Here is an 18,272-nt window from a genome sequence, read left to right as displayed (position 1 = left end):
TTTTTATTGACGGCTGACATATTGTCTAGTGCCTTTTACCACTTTATTATGTCTACATACATACATTGGTACAAAAGCTTTACTTTGGCACTAATGTATTATTTTGAGAGATATGCTTTTGTTTCATTTAATTAAACATGATTTGATTTTGATATCTTTATGGAACAACATTTTCAAGGGTTTTTTATATTAGCATGAAATATTGCATGACAAGGAGAGCTTAAAAAGAGTGAAGGGAAGCCCCCATGCACACCTACCTACTTTCAGATTTGAATGTTTGCATTGATTATAAGCCTTGCGTTTTTGTAGGTAGTGTTGGTTGTGGTTAAAAAATAAGGGAAAAAACAAAAAAAATAAAACAACATTAACTCAAATGATCATAAAAAAGTCGTTTGGGGCTAACCCTTTGATAAAGTATCCTGTACAATTTACACCCAAATAAATCATTTGCTCTCTTTCTGACATTTGTTACTGAGGGGGTCAGAAAACTTGGCAACTTTACGAAAAACGTGATTGCAGTGGAATCAAGAAAAGACAACTCCTTCATAATGAATAAAATCTAACACACGCCAAACATCCGCTCTTGACAATAAAGACCGTATCTATAGCGTTCCATGCTGTCATGATGCAGGGGCTTTCGCAGGATTATATATACATATATATTTTTTGAAAAAAAATTAAAATTAAATTTCATATATTAATTTTTTACATGAAAATATTCAAAAATCCGTAGCTGCTCAAAAAAAAAAAAAAAAAAAATACAAAAATCCAAAGCTGTTTATAAAAAAAAAAAATTGTTAGGTAAAAAATCTGAAATATTAATTTCAAATATTAAATAAATTTTTGGAGAAAAATTTAAAAAATCCTTAACTTTCCATAGAAAATAAATTTTTTTGAAATTTTTTGAAAAATAATATTTTTTGTAAAAAAAATTTAGTTAAATTGCAAATGTTATTTTTTCCAAATATTAAATTTTCTATTACAAAGCCAACATTCCTTAATTTAGGAGGGGGGCTACAGCCAATCCAGCCCACCCTTGCGGACACTGCTGCTATAGCAGCTCAGAACAAATCCAAATTGGGATGAGAGGTTTACCAAACATTTTTCTCCAACACTCCCCAAACTACAAAGTCTAAGAGCTTGAGGTCAAGGCTGGAGGTAGGTCAGAATTCACCCATATTGTTACCCCATAAGTTTTGGTTCTCTTGGGTTGTATGAGGCTGTCCTCGCATTGGCAAAGTGAAAAATCAAAGAAATCAAATAAGGAAAGACAAATAAATCCTAAACAGGGGATAATCATGAAAATTTAAGAAATACATAATCCATGGGCTGAAAAGTACGGGGATTCACACATGGATGGCGCTATTATTGATTTTACTTCATTTTCAGTTAATACTAAAAAAGACAGTTTTCAAAATTATTCTAGTAACTTTTGCTATTTCCAAAACGATGGATCAAAAACAATTTCGTTTTTTAATTTTAGACTGCTTCTTGATGGGGAAAAATATTGTTCAAGCTAAGGAATGGCTTGAAAAGTGTTATATGGCCTCTATTCCATGAAAAAATATACTTTAGAAATAGCCAATTTTGGACAAAATAACATTCAGGGCTTTGTGAAGCCCTTGACTTTGAAGGGCATGTGCTATAAACTGATCGAATGTTTCAAGAGTATGCTAAAATGTATTGGTGATAAAATACAGACTGAAAAAAAAGTAATTATATTAATTTTGGGATGTATTATATCCCATCCCACTAACGGAGGGTTAAATTTGAACGAAGTTTCAAAATGGCAGCACTGGTTTTCGATGAATAAGTAATCAAAGACTTTTAATCCCTTAATTTTGGTTAATTTCGTGAATTGAAGTATTCAAAAATGAATTTAAAACTCCCTAAAATAAGCCAATCTATTCGTGGGACCTTAGTTCACACAAAAATTACTTCATGTGAGTAGAATAAATTGTAGACAAACACATAATTTCTGTATAATCTTAATATATAATAAAGCTTCAATTCTTGGAACTGATTGTTTTTCAGAAGGGAGTGTCTATTTCCTTTCTTCCTTCCCTGAGTGTATCTGTTTGTGTCTTGCCTCCATTGAGACGGCACTCACCACCTTCTTTGTACATAAATACTTATTATTTACCTTAATGAAGACGTGTGAACGTTGAGGTGGACTCTTGAAATAAAATTGGACAGTTCCGGTCATAAATGGCCTCGATATTTAATAATTAAGCAAAAGGGTAATAATTGGCGTTGAATCAATGTCTTATGACTTTGTTACGAATGTAGACAATGTTTATTTTGTTTAACATCCATACAATAACTAATGGAATAAATTAATCAAGGAAACTATAGAGCTATTTGCTTAATAAATATTTGAAAACTGCTGAAATCCCAGAAAATGTAAAAAGCAACCCTGATCAAAATTAGGGCTGTGGAACTTCGGGTTTCCAATGTTTTCTCAGGAATAAAACTATTATTTCTCTAAATTTAGTGCAAGTCCCGAATAAAAAACCAGAAATCCTCATTTACTTGGATACGGGTCGGTTTGTATATTTATACCTAAATACTCGTGTAAATACCCAAACTTTCTGATTCAGATCAGAAACAAAAAATAGACAAATACTTGCCTCGAATTATCTAAGCATTTTACTCGAAGTTTAAACCTAAATAAAATAGTACGTTGGCTTCTATATATATTTATAGCCTAGGCCACACCATGTGTTGCCAGGTGCAATTTGTGGTAAGTTTGGCATTTTTATAGCATAATCGAACTCAGAATGAGTATTCTTTTGTATTATTCATAAAAGTTTTTTAACTTTGTTTATTGTTTTTTCTTATATAGTATTTGTATATACATATACCTATGTAAATAATCGAAACGAAAATGTCTAGTTTTGAAGATAATTAATAGTTACTTTTCTTTCTTATGAAAATCAAAGCCATATATTATACCTAATTAAGTTTCTATGACTCACATATTTTTCTACATGGACCACTTTGTAAAGTATGAGAGTGTTATGTCATTTTTTTCTCGTATTGTGCATCAAGATTGATCCAGGCAGATTGCAATATACGTATTCAGATATCTATCCAAGTGTGTGAATGGCCAGATTCGGTACTCGGACTTGTAATTCCCGTTAGAATCAGGACTTAATCTTGAATATTTAGTTGAACTCGGCCTTGAAGTACAAGTTGGACTTGGGACTAGGTCGATCACTGAAATTTCAACGAGTCCATAGCCCTGATCATATATCATATAAAGTATAAAAAACGACATATCTAATGAAAAAGATGACTACGGAAGTGTTAATTTAATACTACATTTCGTTGAATCTTTTAGGCCTTGTTCACACGGCATCGTTTTCAAAACAAGTTTTAATTATTGTTATAGGATTCGAAAAGTTTTGTGTCCACAGGAGGAAGAAATCTGCTTAATCCAAACCAATTGAAAATGTTAAAGAATCTCCTCTGAATCTTATTAATTATTATTGAAGAAGAGAAAATGAGTATATTCGGTGTTTAAAAATTTACTTCCATTTTTAATTTGTACAGTTAGCTTATAACAATTACAAGTTTGTTAAGTTAATTTTCGCGTAAACGGCGTTTTCAGATTCTTCCACTCTAGAAGCCGTTTTAAGAAAATATCATTTTAGGTTAAATGAAACAACGGTCTCGTGTGGATGCAATCCCAAAACGGAAAAATATGGATAGTCTTCTCGAAATTTTGTCGAGATAAGAAAATATTTTGAGATTTTCAGGCGAAACATTTATAGAATTCATTCGTTGATGAATAAATTTAGTTTAGTCATAGCTGACGAAACTATTACTGGACAATTGTGTTTCTTGCCTGTTTATAAAGTTCGATTTTTTAATATAAGGAGGAGTAATCAATAAAATCAGAAAGGTTTTACAGGACCCGCCGATATAGGTTTAACAAAAACAATATATATAAATGCTTGCCAGGATTCCAGCAGTTTTTATATCTCTACTTTGCTAAAATCAGCGGCGTCTATATGATTTCTTTATTATGGGCAGTAGGGAACCATTCACGGGCATAAATACACACAATGTTGTAAATAATTGAAGGGGAACGGAACATATTGTGCTTACATAAATATGAGTGGACATCCCCTCTACCAACTGTGCCACTGGTATGATCTCTGAAGATTTTGTGTTTATATGTATTTCTTGCCAACGGCTTTCGTAATAAAGGGCAAACCAAAAATGGATCAGGCAGAATATATCACCGCAATTTTTTCTCCAAAATGGTTCCCAATTCATTAAACCCCACCTCCATATATATCCATAGGATGTATATGCTATTTCAAAAACCCCTCTGCGTCTCTTACTTGCGTAAATACTCAGAAGATAGCCCCAAAGTTGCACATCCTTAATCAGAGGCTTGTCATAGAACTACCAAAAAAGTATGTGGAAAGAACCAAGCGAGGATGGAGAGGCCCTTTTGACACCAGCAAAGAAATAAACCCATCCCCTCCGTTGCAAGACTCCTATGAATGAGGCGTTTGAACTCTTTTTTGAACCTTTTATGCCCCCTACAACGCTTATGCCAACCCTTTTGACTACACTTTTTGGATAAATGTCGAGAGAAAGGACTGCAGTGTCCGTCATCCGAGACCCTCACAGCCACTGTCAGCCAGCACTGGGACGCCATGATAGAGGAATACATCTGCAGTGTATAGGAGGCCTTCCACACCACCTGAAAGCCATAATTGCCGCTAAGGGCAGCTCCATTAATTAGTAAGAGAGATCAGAGACACATCTATTTATAATATTAATTTTGTTGAAATTCTAGTGTTATATATTAAATTATATCTTGTTGAAGTTTAAAATTCAGTGTTCAATTTTAATGGACAACTCTGTTTAGAACAACAATTTTTTGGGAAGGAAGAACTAAGACGCCTTGATCTTCCCCTCTGCAGACGCCCATCAATATGAGCCGTCAATACAGATCAAAAATATATCATTATTCAAAACTCACCTTTGCCAAAAATTGCTCAACTTGTTCTTCCTTTGAAGGACCCTTTGGAGCTGAATTTGCCGTGGACGGAGCACGTCTTGGAGGCCCGGGATTAAGTTCAATATCACCACTGAGTAAGAGTAGGAACCAAAGATAATAGCGTTTCATTATTAATCCGGAGAAGGACTGAAAATAATTTACTTGAAAAAAATAGGAAATTAAGTCAGTAGAAAAAAATAATAATAAATGTCCTCCCCCCTTTTTTTTATGTGCCTTTCTACTTTATTCTGTCCGTCTGTTCCCTTTTTGCTTTGAAGGGAACCAAATAACTGGAGGAGGAACTCACACACCATGGAGAGACACTTTCAGACATCAAAGGCCTTTCTTATACTTTTACAACCTTGAGAGTCATCTATGTTGTATAACTATTCCATTAATGTGGAATTTAACCATTATTTAGCAATTCATTTAATACCTTTTTTATGGCACACAACTAGGTTATTTTTTTAAAAGCCCAATAGGCATACCTTTATTTATAATTATAACAAACAAAAACAAACATTCTAACTTAATATAACACAATCCCTACAAATATCTTATATGGTAAAAAAAAAAACAATAATAAGAATAAAAATCACAGCTTTAAAAAAAAAATAATAATAATTCTTATACAAGCATCTAAAAGTCGAATTAACGACCATAGCCGGAGAAATTTGCTAAAACGTCGAGTTCTTTCTCGATTGCGCCTTCCAAATTTGTTGGTATGGGTTTTCTTGTTACATCTACAAAAATATATTACCACCAGCACTGAACTGATGATGACCTTCACCTTAAAAGCCCTGGGAAGATTGAGAGCTGTAGCCACTTCCCAATCAGTTTTTGACGTCGAGTATTTTAGTATTTCTTTTAATCTTACTTCACACATTCTTACCAAAGGACTTAGCCTATTATACGCGTATAAAATATATGCTGACGTTTCTATTCTCTCGCTACAGAAAGTGCAATTCTGCAATTCATACTCTCATCCTCGTTATTCGACTTGTTCGTATAAATTGATGAGGTAGCAATTCTGTAGCGGAGCCATTTTTGCTTTGATGAAGTAAAAGGTTTTTAAATAGTTTTTTTTGTATCGATGTCAACTGTCGGGAGACCTAGTCTGTCCAACAGTTTGTTTTCTAGCTTATTCTGCTGAGGTTTCCTCCCGAACCTAATCGTTCCGTTTTTATTCGTTTATTTTTTATTGACTCCGAAGCTATGAAAGAAGGAGTTGGTGGTCCAAAACGCCTAGTTCCTTTCTCCAAAAGGAGATTTTTTAAGTAAGTGTACACATAAGTTTTCCCCTTTTCCCGGGGGACATTGCCTTTGAGTGGAATCTCGAAAATTACATTTTTAAATTACCGGATCCAGTTAAAAAATATTAAATACTATGATATTTAAGTATTTTTTTCTACATTTTAAGGAAGTCTTACCCATAGTGCCTGATACTTTTGCCTTAAACTATATGCCACAGAAAATTTCGCCTTAAAACCATTTTGCCTCATAGATATTTCGTTATACATATACATAATTAGCCTTATACCTCGTTATTACTTTTTTTTGGCTGCTAATTGATGCTCACTTTGAATTTTCAAAATCAAAATATCTAATATTTATTACTATAAAATATGTTAAATGTTTCCTTTCTGTAGGAATAATGATGGAGATAGGCTCTTTCCTCGTATTATGCTTGCTTGTCAATCCATGAGTCTTTTCTAATGTGAATAGTCCATAATTACGAATATATAGCCACACTTTTAATAAAATATGTCATTAATAGACTTAGTTAATGTTTACTATAGTTACTAGCAATTGTCCTGTTTTCATTTTCTTATTATATAAATTGTATTACCTATTTTTTCTCTAGTTTGAACTCATTAGATAGTAAACTTTTGATAGTATGTATGTATTGAAATGTTGGACATAAGATTATCATTATTTATATTTTTTTAAGGCGAAATAACCTTGAGGCAAAATGACATTAATGCGAAATGGTTAAAGTTTACGGGAAAATGTCTTGAGTCACAATAGTTTAAGGTAAAACTACCTACTATCCTTAGCCACACATAGAAGTGGGATTTGTCAAGAGTCCAACGAGAAGGTAGGAGCAAGAGATATGGTATTACTGAATGAATGCCCGTCTTAATATCAGCTGCTCATAATGATTTTGTAAGCGAAAATGAATTACTGCCATAAAAAAGAGAACATTCTACATTTAAGACAGCATCTGTACAAGGAAAATATTATTATTATATTTAAATTTATAAATGAATTCACACCAAAGATAGGTAATAATGCTTATTTCAGATGGAGATGTTAACAAACCCCACGACTGATTAAATAATGAACAAAAATAAGAATGCATCAACCGCTGTTACTTTTGTAATCGATTAACCAAAAAATTTCTTAAGACAAATCCCTTGTTTACCCGGATATTATCATGTTTAGCTTATCTAAACGGTTGTAACTTTTAGCTCTTGGAGTTAGTAACCTGTAGAGGTAGGTCTTTTTCTAAGTTACAATCATTATCATTTAATTCCAGGGAAGGGAACTTCTTTTTCTACAACATACAAGCTATCATTTATATATACAAAACATTTGAATATTTCCGTTTGCTCATAAAAGACAGAGAGTAACCCTGAGGATTAGTTGCGGAGTTATAATTGTAAGTCCTTTTTGTAGAGTTAAGAATGGACATCGGAGGAGTTATTGTTTATTTAAGCTAATTTTCGGTGGAAGTTATATAATTAAATGAAACTTGTATTATAAATAATTAAATCCAGATTTTCTATAGGTGTAAAACCAGAGCCGGAGCTACGAGAGGTTGTGAAGGGTGTGATACCTTCCTTTGGACTATTAGAGTTGGAATAATTGGGTTGTCAGTTGAAATTTCTGATTATTTATTCGATGACTTACAAAAAAAAAATGAAGGCCTTTCGAAATAATAATATAACTTTTCTATATTTATGGTGATTCATATTTTTATTTAAAAAAAAAAGTTGAACGGTCACCGATCAAATGTGTCACTAAAAATTCCCTGATTTTTACTCTGAATGGGGAAATGCGCTACTAACTCAAACACCAGATATTAGTCATTTTCTCCTCTGTACTATTTCAACCCAGTTCCGGAGACGGAAGTTTATTGAATGAAGAGATCACAGCAATGTTTCTTTTTGTGTCATAAGTAGTTTATATTGATTCAGATGTGAGTAGAAAACTTACGATCAAACAATCTATTCTAACTTATATTGATATTTTTGTCGTCGTCAGTGGCTTGAAACGAACGCAAGGAGGCTAATATTGTGCGCTACCGTGCCTGTTGCATAATCAATGAGATAATATAGATGATGAAGCTATCCAAATCAACTGTTGACGAAGTTGCCAAAGCTTTCAATGAGCAATGGGCCGGAACTCCTCCAAAGAATAACAATGATCGTTTTGAGAGTAAAAAAACAACGTTGTCAAGACTTTCTGACATATTTTTGGACGAATGAATCTGAACCCCTTGAACTACTATGTGTGGGGTGTCTTGGAGAGAAGAGAAAGTCCAATAAATACGCATATAAAACTGATCACTCCTTGCGGTTTTCCATTCTCGAGGCAGTGGCCAACATGGACAATGAGTTCCTCATCAAGAACTTTTCATGGTTCAGAGCCAGGTTGGAGACTGGGGTTGAAGCTGGATGTGGTTGGTTTGAGGGATTGACTTCAGTTAGATGGACCACATGACGTAAAATCCAAAAGATTTGTGAATGCCTAAATCAATTTTTGGAAATAATTTATAATATATATTCTCCTTAAATTTTTAGATTTAAAATCCCCACCCTGTAGCCAATGAAATCTGAACGCTTACAAATTCAAAAATTAATTCATATTTCGATATATCAAATTATAAATAATTTGTTTCAAAACAAAACAAACCTGAGCTCTCTGGTTTACGTACAAGTCGGGAAAATGACACTTGAAAGTGATCAACGAATTTCCATTCGCGTACTCCAAGCAGTTGGTTGTCTAGGCAGGTCCGAAACATTGGAGAGGAAGAAGGGCTCTGTCATAAAGGCCAAACGGGACATGGATGAGTTAAAGAAAACAGGCTGGCCCTATTAGGGCTCATGCAAGAGATCACCAGACTCTCCAGAGAACTATCAAGGGTAGAGAGGTCACTTTTGACATCAGCAAGGAAAGAAACCCATCTCCTCTGTTCCAATACTCTTTCAAATGATTCTTTTGAGTTCTTTTGAACTCTTTTTTGACACTTTTGGCCCCCTACAGCTCTGATGCCAAACCCTTCGACTACACCTTTTCGGCGAATGTAGAGGGGAAGACCTGCAGATTCCATCCTCCAAACAAACACACATCTATTTATAGTATAAATTTTGTTGATATTCTATTGTTAATTAATAAATTATATCTTGTTGAAGTTTAAAATTCAGTGTTCAGGTTTGAATGGACAACCAAATTGAACCTTCTATAACCATGAATGACCTTGAAAAAACACAAGTAAGTACAAGAAAATTCTCATAAATCTTATGGATCAAAAACAACAAATAAAGTCAAATCCAACACTTTTTTTAACTCATGGTAAAAGTTTGTTTCCTAATTCTTGAATCAATATAATATAATGTATATCAAGGCAGCAATAATAATATTATTACTATTTGTAGAAGAACTTTCTTTCATAGAGAATGTGGAGGTCAAGGTGTCCTCTGATAGTTTTATGATTAAAGAAAAAGCTAAATATATTTCATGTATATTAATAAAAAATAGTCAACAACATTTTCTTTTAAAATAAATCTTTGTAATGAAAGGGGGAAAAAAAACTACTTTGGTAAAGGAAATTGTTTAAAAAAAATAGGGCTTCAGTTTTTTTTTGGTTTTACTGCAAAGATGTTTATTTAATGTGCTAATAATTGGTCTAATATTATAATTATCACCAATGATGTCCAAATAATGGACACAAATGCAGAAAAAAACAACACAAAATACAAATAAAAAGCATAAAAAAGGCAAAAATGCAAATAAATCCAGTAAAAAAGGGTTAATTATGGTTTTGAATATTTCCGTCAAATTAGATTTATTTATTCAAGTCAGCCCTTATCCACTTAATAATCATTTGATCCCTCATTTGGTCTTCCGCTAACCTGTTCCTCTTAGTGAGAAGGTCCTTTAAAATGTTAATTGCTCTTTCATAGTTCAAGGATGTCATGGGGCGTAGTTGAAGCTCGCTATGATGTTGAGATTCTCCTTCACGCCAGAACCATTCTCACCAGAGAGCACTAAACCAATATGACTCGTATTGTCAAATGGTGTGTTCTTTTTAAGAATCTTGGGCAAACTTGGGGAGGGTCAGGCTCTTAATGACCTTCTCAATGATGGACAAGAGTCAATTATTCCTCGAGTTGGTTGATGTTCTCCTTCAGGTCCTTGAAGGTTAACTTCATTAGGGTAATGATTACTTCATTAGGGGAGGTCTTGCGCAAGAGAGGCATCCGTAAAAAGCTTTCTGGACTCCTTTATGCCTCTGTCCTCGTCGTCAGGCATTTGCAGAGTATAATTCTTAACGGTAAAAACGATTGTTCTAACATGCATTATCTACCTAAAAATGCAAATAAATTCAAAATGGCAAAAGACAAAAACAAACTTATTTATGTACATAAATTTGAACATCGCTAATCATCACAGACCTCCACTTTGATCGTTAATACTTAATGATCAAGGTGCCGTTTTCAACACCTTCATTGATATTAAATGAATATAATATTATTGAAGTATCTCATCGAACCAACAAATATTTATCAATGAAACTCTACCTGATAAATACCTAATCATAGAATATCTCTTTATGATATCTACAGAGGGGGACCCAAAACTTTGCAGTAGTATGGCTAAATTACGAAACGCAGGATTTATATGGAATCAAGAGTAGGGCACTTAAAACAAATTTATGTTATTTTTAGCTATATTTTTACTCAATATGTCCTCCTTCACAAACAACTCCGGCAAACAGATTGACTGCTTTCAACGATAAAGGGTGTGTACCACCAATTCAACTTTTGAATGAGAAGGTTAGCAAACATTCTTCTCCAAGATACTCTAAACTGCAAAGTCCAGAGATTTGAGATCTGGACGGAAGGAGGCCACATGGAGGAATGTCAGAGGTAAACCATATTGTTGCTGCAGAAGTTTTATTTGTTTTTCTTGGTTGTATCGGGATCCACTAGATTTTGGTGTTGTAGATAGTCTGAGAAGATGGAGAAGCCAAGGGTCTTTGCAGCCTTCTTGGCAATGGCACCGGCACAGAGAAGATTGCACAAACATTGTCTTTTTTTTTTTTTTTGTTACTCTGGCCTTTTTATAATTAGAGACATGGGATATAAACAAAACTTTTTATTTTGCAGCTGTCGTTTGGTTGCATAATGAAATCTTACTGTAAGTTTTGGGGCCCCTTTGTACATATAAGGGGGGGGGTACTCATTTTCCACAACTTGGGTGTTAAAGTTAAACTCATAAATATCTTAAAAATTTATTTATAATAGCGGTTGTAAACGGTATTTGTCCGGTGGAATTAGGCATCGGACAAAGGGGCACACTTTGTTTGTATAATATATAAGATAACTCTGCAATAAATCATTAGTGTTACTCTCCGTTTTTGACAAGCACACTCACACGTAGTTACTCAATACTTAGGTGTTCTCTCCTCAAGAATGAAAATGACTGCTTCAGAAAATACATAAAGTTGTTCAGTTTACCAAGAGCAAAAAATACGCACGCTAAATAATGCTTGGTATTTACTACCGTAAATATATGCACTTCTCTTTTATTTTGGTTTTTAATATGACGTGTTAAGTCCTGGATTACTTCAGTCTCTAGAGCGCTCCCTGGGGGAGCATTTGCTATACACGCTATGCCGAACCTCATTTAAAATCAGTTTGATTCTTTTTTTATTGTATTTTATTTATAAAATAGCACGAACATGCTATCTTAAAGCAAATTAAATATTAAAAAATATTTTATTTATATTTAGCTTACATATTTATGTTATAATTCTAAACTGAAACGATATACTAAACACCATAATTATATACTAGGTAAATCTCTATTGTAAAACCTCACTATATAAAACATTTTTTGTTGTTTTTGTCCATTTGATGCGAATATAATCAAACCTGCACCCCCTTTTGACACTCTTGAAAATCCACATATAATCACCGTAGTTCATCGACAACGCGCTTGGGAGAAGTTATTCTCTCGAATTCAATGTGTGTTCGCCCCCAGGCAATTCCTAGATAAATAAATATGCTTTGTATATAGATTTCACCAAAGGATTCCTATGTTAGATGGAGTAAATGTAATACCATAATGTTTACTTATACTTAATCACTGCAAATCCATCCAACCAATTAAAGGAACATTAAAAAAAAAATATATGTATGATCATGTGAAAATACTGCTTTTTGTAAATATAAAGCATTTCTTTTAAATGTTTGACCTCGTGATTTATTTAGGGTCATTGCAGTTGCTAACTTAATTAGGAACTGTTTGCTTATGAATGAAAATGAAAACTCATTACTACGAAAAGTAAGGGTGATTCTTGCAATAAATACAATTATTATAAAAGATATTCCTTCTTCAACCATAGTGAAGATACATGCTATGACTAACTCGCTAATCCTTTTCTACCTGTTTTTTATGTCAAATTTTGTATACGTTATCCCCTTTTACGCTAGTACAATAATTCTTTTCTTTTTATATTTTTTTATTTGTGCAATTTCGAAACGACAACCCATACCTTATAAAAACTTTGAGACACCGGGAATCGATCTTGTTTTATTAAAAAAATCAACTTATTTGCGAAAAATCAAACGTGCCCTCCAATGCCCAGGAATCTAGTCTGATCAGAATTAAACAGGGCCTTATCTACGTAACTCAAAATTCTGAACAACTTTTATATTATGTTTAAAGTCTGTAGTCGTCTATGTTTTTGAAATAAATGCGTTTTTATAATTGTTTGTCTAAGCGGGGCATACGTCACACACAAATAAATTATTTTAATACAATGTAGGATCCTAAGACAAACTATCTAGTCCTCTTCCAAATTCCCTTTTTTAATTCGTATTTAATATACTTTCTCCCTTTTTCTGTTATTGCAATAGTTCGTTGTTTGGATTATTAATTTCTTTTGGTGCATTTTCGAATAGACAACCTACACTTTAAAAAAAACTTTGAGACACGGGGAATCGATCTTGTCTTATGAAAAAATCAATATGTTCACAAAAAAAAACAAAAAAAAAAACTTGAGGTGCGGAGTACCATTCTTTTCTAAGAAGTCTCAAACTACAAAAGTCCAAGAGGTTGAAGTCTGGCTGGAGGAAGGCCACATGGATGCCAGCCAGAAGTCAGTCACAGTATTGTTGTTCTTTTTCGCTGCATAGGGCTATAATAGACTTCCCAATGGTCAAGGCAGTCCGAATGAAGATACCAATGCTCTCTGGGGCCTTCTCGGCAATAACATAGGTGCAAAAGTTATTGCACACAAGATGCCTTTTTTGTTGTCAATCTGACATTTTTACACTTAGGAATAACAACAAAACTTGTTTATTTGTGTTTAAGCTATCATTTGATTGCATAATCAAACATCATAATTAAAAACAACGAGGGTAATTAAATACTACTTCGAGTTTTGAGATCCCATTCCGTATACATTTTAGAATAAAATACTTTATGGGAAATGAAGGTTCAAAAATTACATTTCAAACTTAAAAGAATCAGAAAAAAGTCCGAAAATCAGTTGGTAGTTAGCCAAATTTTTCCAACAAATATACTTTTATTAAATAATTGTTGGAAATCGTTCACATGAGCAAATTCGATGGCAACGGTGGAACAATATTCAATACATTAACAAGTGGAATAAAGTATCCAAAGCTTCAGCTGACTACCAATTATACAGTATATCTTTATGTATCTTTATGAAGTAACGTCGTGGTAAAGGAACTCTTTTGCCTCTAATGCAAATAAACCTGAGAGGCATGATTCCTTTCCAAACAAAGTCCTTCAAAGATAACTTCATGTTAACTTTAAATTGCTTTTTCTCAGAATTGAATGATTTCTCATAAAATATAAAACCATATTTGAAATAAGCATAATATTTTTAATTTAATAAGTATGTTTTAATGTGGCTTACGTATTTCTGTCATACTTTCATGTTGGGTCAAGCCTATAAAAAGAGTAAAACATTAAATAAAAAATTAGTGAAAAGCAGTTTTTATATAGAAAACTCTTCAGTGCCAAAAAATGTACCATTTGACTTTTGCAGGGATTAAAGAAAGGGAATTGGACTCGAGACTTGTAAATCAACTTGGACTTGAATTAATATCACAATCAAAGACTCCAGACTGGACTTGGATCCGAAAGTTAAGATTCAAGACTTGACTTGTCTTCAGACTTTTTTTATAAATAGTTAGGGTGACCATGTTGATTTTTGTTTTTTTACATGCCCAAAATACAACCGATTTCCATCACTGGTTATAATCGACTTGGACTTCCAACATGAAGACTTTCTTTCACTTTTGGTAAAATTACTCCAAGTGAATTGAAACAATTCACTTCTTATTTTTCAATAATTGTTCGTTGTTTTGTGTTTGTTTATTTTGCAGACAGAAGCTTGCAAAAAAAACTTATATAATCTACACTAAGGTATATATGTTTATATAAGTATATTTAGCTAATTTTGTGTTATTTTCTTATACTTAACATATATTTTATTGTAGTTCTCCATTATTTTTGTATATAATATAACGTATACCTACGACATATTATGTACAGTGGTTGAACATGCGATATAAACAATAAATACAAAAAACAAAAATATGTTCTTAATTCACCAAAACGAAATGACATTGTTATATCATTATTCTAGAGAGTAGAGTGGGCCGTTTTTAGGGGTTTTGTTCCAGTTTTTAAAGCTTGAAATTTTTCCAATTCTTTCCCTCCGTGAAAACGCCCCTGACTATACCATAAGTCCAAGTCAGATATCTCACAAACCCAAGTTTTTAAAGAGTACTTCATATCTAGTGAAAACTGATTAAATGATTTACGAATCCAAGTCAAGTCTGGAGTCTTATATCATGGATCAAGTTGAGTTACAATTCATCAAAATGTGAATTCGAGTCCAAGTCCCCACATCTTGTAATTTGTAGGTACTGAAAGTCCCCAATAAAAGGACTAGACTTTTATACTAACTTATATTGAATGGATAAGGGGTGGGTGGGAATGGTAGGATTACTAGAGAAAAATATATGTTTCTTGCTAATGTTATAGTTAATTTGTTGCCAACACTATGCCAATTATAATGTATAAGCTTCTATTTGGGGAGCTTAGACGTCAAAATTATCAAGACCGTTATATAATTACTTATATAAATAGGTTTATTTTATATATATATAGACTTATATGTCCTCAAAATTATTCATACCCTTGTTAATTTTCGTGGTGGAGCTAATGTATTTTTGTCAAGTTTGTTTATGAATTTTATGCGCCAAGAAGTGAGTAAATGACAACTATACAAAATTCAAGAAACTTCTGATTCATTGGCCACAATTTTCTACAATTCCACAAGCTCCTTGCATGTGTTCACTGGAACATTCCAGTTGCCAAAGGCATCAAGCTGGGTTAGGTTGTTCCGAGACATTACTTTTTTCAAGTCTGGACTATAATGTTGACATTGTTATCCTTCAACCATTTCTTCACTACTTTAGCAATGCTGGTAAGTCCAGTTGTGGCAAATCTGGAGTTTCTCAGTAGACTCCTTCAAGTTTCTTGATGTAATCCTCCTTCATCATGATTCCTTGGACCTTGTTGAGGCTCACTGTACCACTGGAAGTGAAGCAATCCCCATAACATTATGCCAATACTCCTTTGCTTCATGATTGGGACAATGTTCCTCTGCTTGTATGCTTTTCCTTACTTCTTCCAGACATATTGGACATCCATAAGACCAAATAGCTCTAACTTTGTCTCATCAGACCACAAGACGGTTGACCAAAGGCTGGGATCTTTCACTTGTTGGTACATATTGTTCATAAACAAACTTGAGGAAAATGTATTAGTTGAATCAGGAAAATTAACAGGGGGATGAGTAATTTTGAGGACAAGTGTATATAATAGCAGAAGGTGCCTGCGTTGTAGGGCTGAATAAAGGAGAATAGAAACAAAGAATGGAGGTAGAAGAAAAGAAACAAAAAGAGGGAGAAAAAAAAAACTGAAATAGATGAGTAGAGGAAAGGGACATAGAAAAGGAAAATGAGGTTTGATTTTGTTCAAAACAGGTTCTTAATGACCTCGAGAGCCCAACAAAATATCATAGGAACATGATTGGTTATTTAATACATCTATTAGTTCAATTTCAGACTGATCTCTTCGATCATTTTGGACTCCATATGAGATAATATCAAAAACAGACTTATAGATATACAGTCATATGCAAAAGTTTAAAAACACCTGGGATATTTTCATATTTTTAGCAGAAAGAAATGTAATTCAGAAAGGAAACAAAATATGCCCATTTTAGTCCAACGGCGTGAACAATGGTGACACGTACTTTGCACCGTTTTCGAACCCTATTAGACAGATTTTTTTTTTGCGGGAACTAGTGGGAGATCTTGAAACAGTCAACTTCATCATGGTATCATCTCTCGTGGACTTTTTCCTTTGGTGACCTGTTCTCTTTTGTCCGTTTTATCCCAAATTTTGAAAAATCATTGATGGCAGTGTAAACAGTATTCTTGATACAACAGCTCATTAAAGCAATTTGGTACTCAGAATACCCTTCTTTGTACAAAGTCACTATTTTAGCACTTTAAACATAAAAAAAGAAGCTTTTTGGCCACTTTTTGAACAACATTAATTACAGCTAATATTCGAGTACTACCTACTCCTAAAAGCGTCATTAGGCAACAGGTTGATAAACACACTCGATGGACCAAGTGGAACATGACACGAACAATTCTTGTATCATATGCATTCATTCACGTCAAGAAAACGATAATATTAAATTAGGTGAAACATCAAACGTGGTCTGTAAACTTGTATGTCCGTATGTTTATAGCATATTCCAATATGTATATATCGGGGATAAACTAAGAAAGGATACTCTCATACAATCGAAAAGTTATCAGTATCTGGTTTTAAACATTCTGAAACTATTTAGTATCAGGGGTTCCCACAGTGGATGGGCTGGAGTGGATGTAGCCCCCTAAATTTAACAAAAAGTACTTTTTTTAATCTTAAGACCATTTCAGAATATTTAAAAAAATATTCATTGACGTTAATGGGTTAATGATAATAATAGATATTTGCCTATTTTAATGACATTTAATGTATTTATTAAGGAGCAAAATATTTTTTTTTTGTCATATAGCAAATTAATAAGTATTTTTGTGTTAAGTAATACTATAACTATAATCATAATAACGCAGTGCCGTGTAGTTAAAATTGTGTTTACAACACGTAAGGTTGTAATATATACATGTAACTTTGTGAATAGGTTTCAAATTTGTTTGCTAGATGAAAAAGATTGTTTTTGGCAAGGAGTTAATGAATTTTTCTCTCCTTCCATTGGGATGATTAGTGGTTTGTTTGGATGTTATACTCGTAGACACTCGTCTCATCACTAATTATGAAGTGTTCCATGAAGGTTGGGACGGAATTTGGACTAAAGCATGTCTGAAGAGACTTGCTCACGGTCCTATTTCTGTAGAAAATTCAGCTCTTTTGGAACAAGCCGTGCAGCAACACGTCTCATGTCCAAATTTTCAGTCAAAATGGTACAAACTGTCTCGAGAGAGATGCAATGTAATAACACCCTAAAAAAATATCTTTCTGAAAAATAGCACTAATTAAACTACTTTATGAAGTAAAGAATAATACTATTTACCATACTTTAATTTCAAATTAATTGATGTATATAATCAATATATTAAATATCATTTTTCAGCCAGATGTACGAAATGGTCCTTCTACAAAATTTCCGTTCGGCAAAAATGTTTCCAGGCAATAGTTTGTTGACGAATAAATATTGTTTAGAAATTTACAGAGTGTATCATGATGTATAGGGCTTGTACAATAATGGATTTTACCGCAGTTTGGTTAGGTACTTTTTTATATAATCACAAATAAAAAATTTAATTAACATATAATTTTAGTTTTTTTTAACTGATTTAGATATTGAGGTAAGATTTGAATCCATAATCATCCTTTT

General features: G+C 33.1%; 1 protein-coding gene across 1 annotated transcript in view; it reads right to left on the bottom strand.

Annotated features, from left to right (window-relative positions):
- The window catches only part of LOC121119903 (uncharacterized), a 58,614-nt gene extending 53,302 nt beyond the window's left edge, over positions 1 to 5,312 (bottom strand). The window contains exon 1 of the mRNA XM_040714727.2: positions 5,003 to 5,312. Within this exon, the coding sequence (XP_040570661.1) occupies positions 5,003 to 5,149 (147 nt within the window). The 5' untranslated portion in view covers positions 5,150 to 5,312. The remainder of the gene's footprint in view (positions 1 to 5,002) is intronic.
- Between the last annotated feature and the right edge of the window lie 12,960 nt (positions 5,313 to 18,272).

The sequence above is a fragment of the Lepeophtheirus salmonis genome, chromosome 6 (assembly GCF_016086655.4).
Source record: "Lepeophtheirus salmonis chromosome 6, UVic_Lsal_1.4, whole genome shotgun sequence".
Classification (NCBI taxonomy): Eukaryota; Metazoa; Arthropoda; class Copepoda; order Siphonostomatoida; family Caligidae; genus Lepeophtheirus; species Lepeophtheirus salmonis.
Note: the sequence above shows the minus strand (reverse complement) of the source record. Positions and strands in the feature narration are given on the sequence as shown.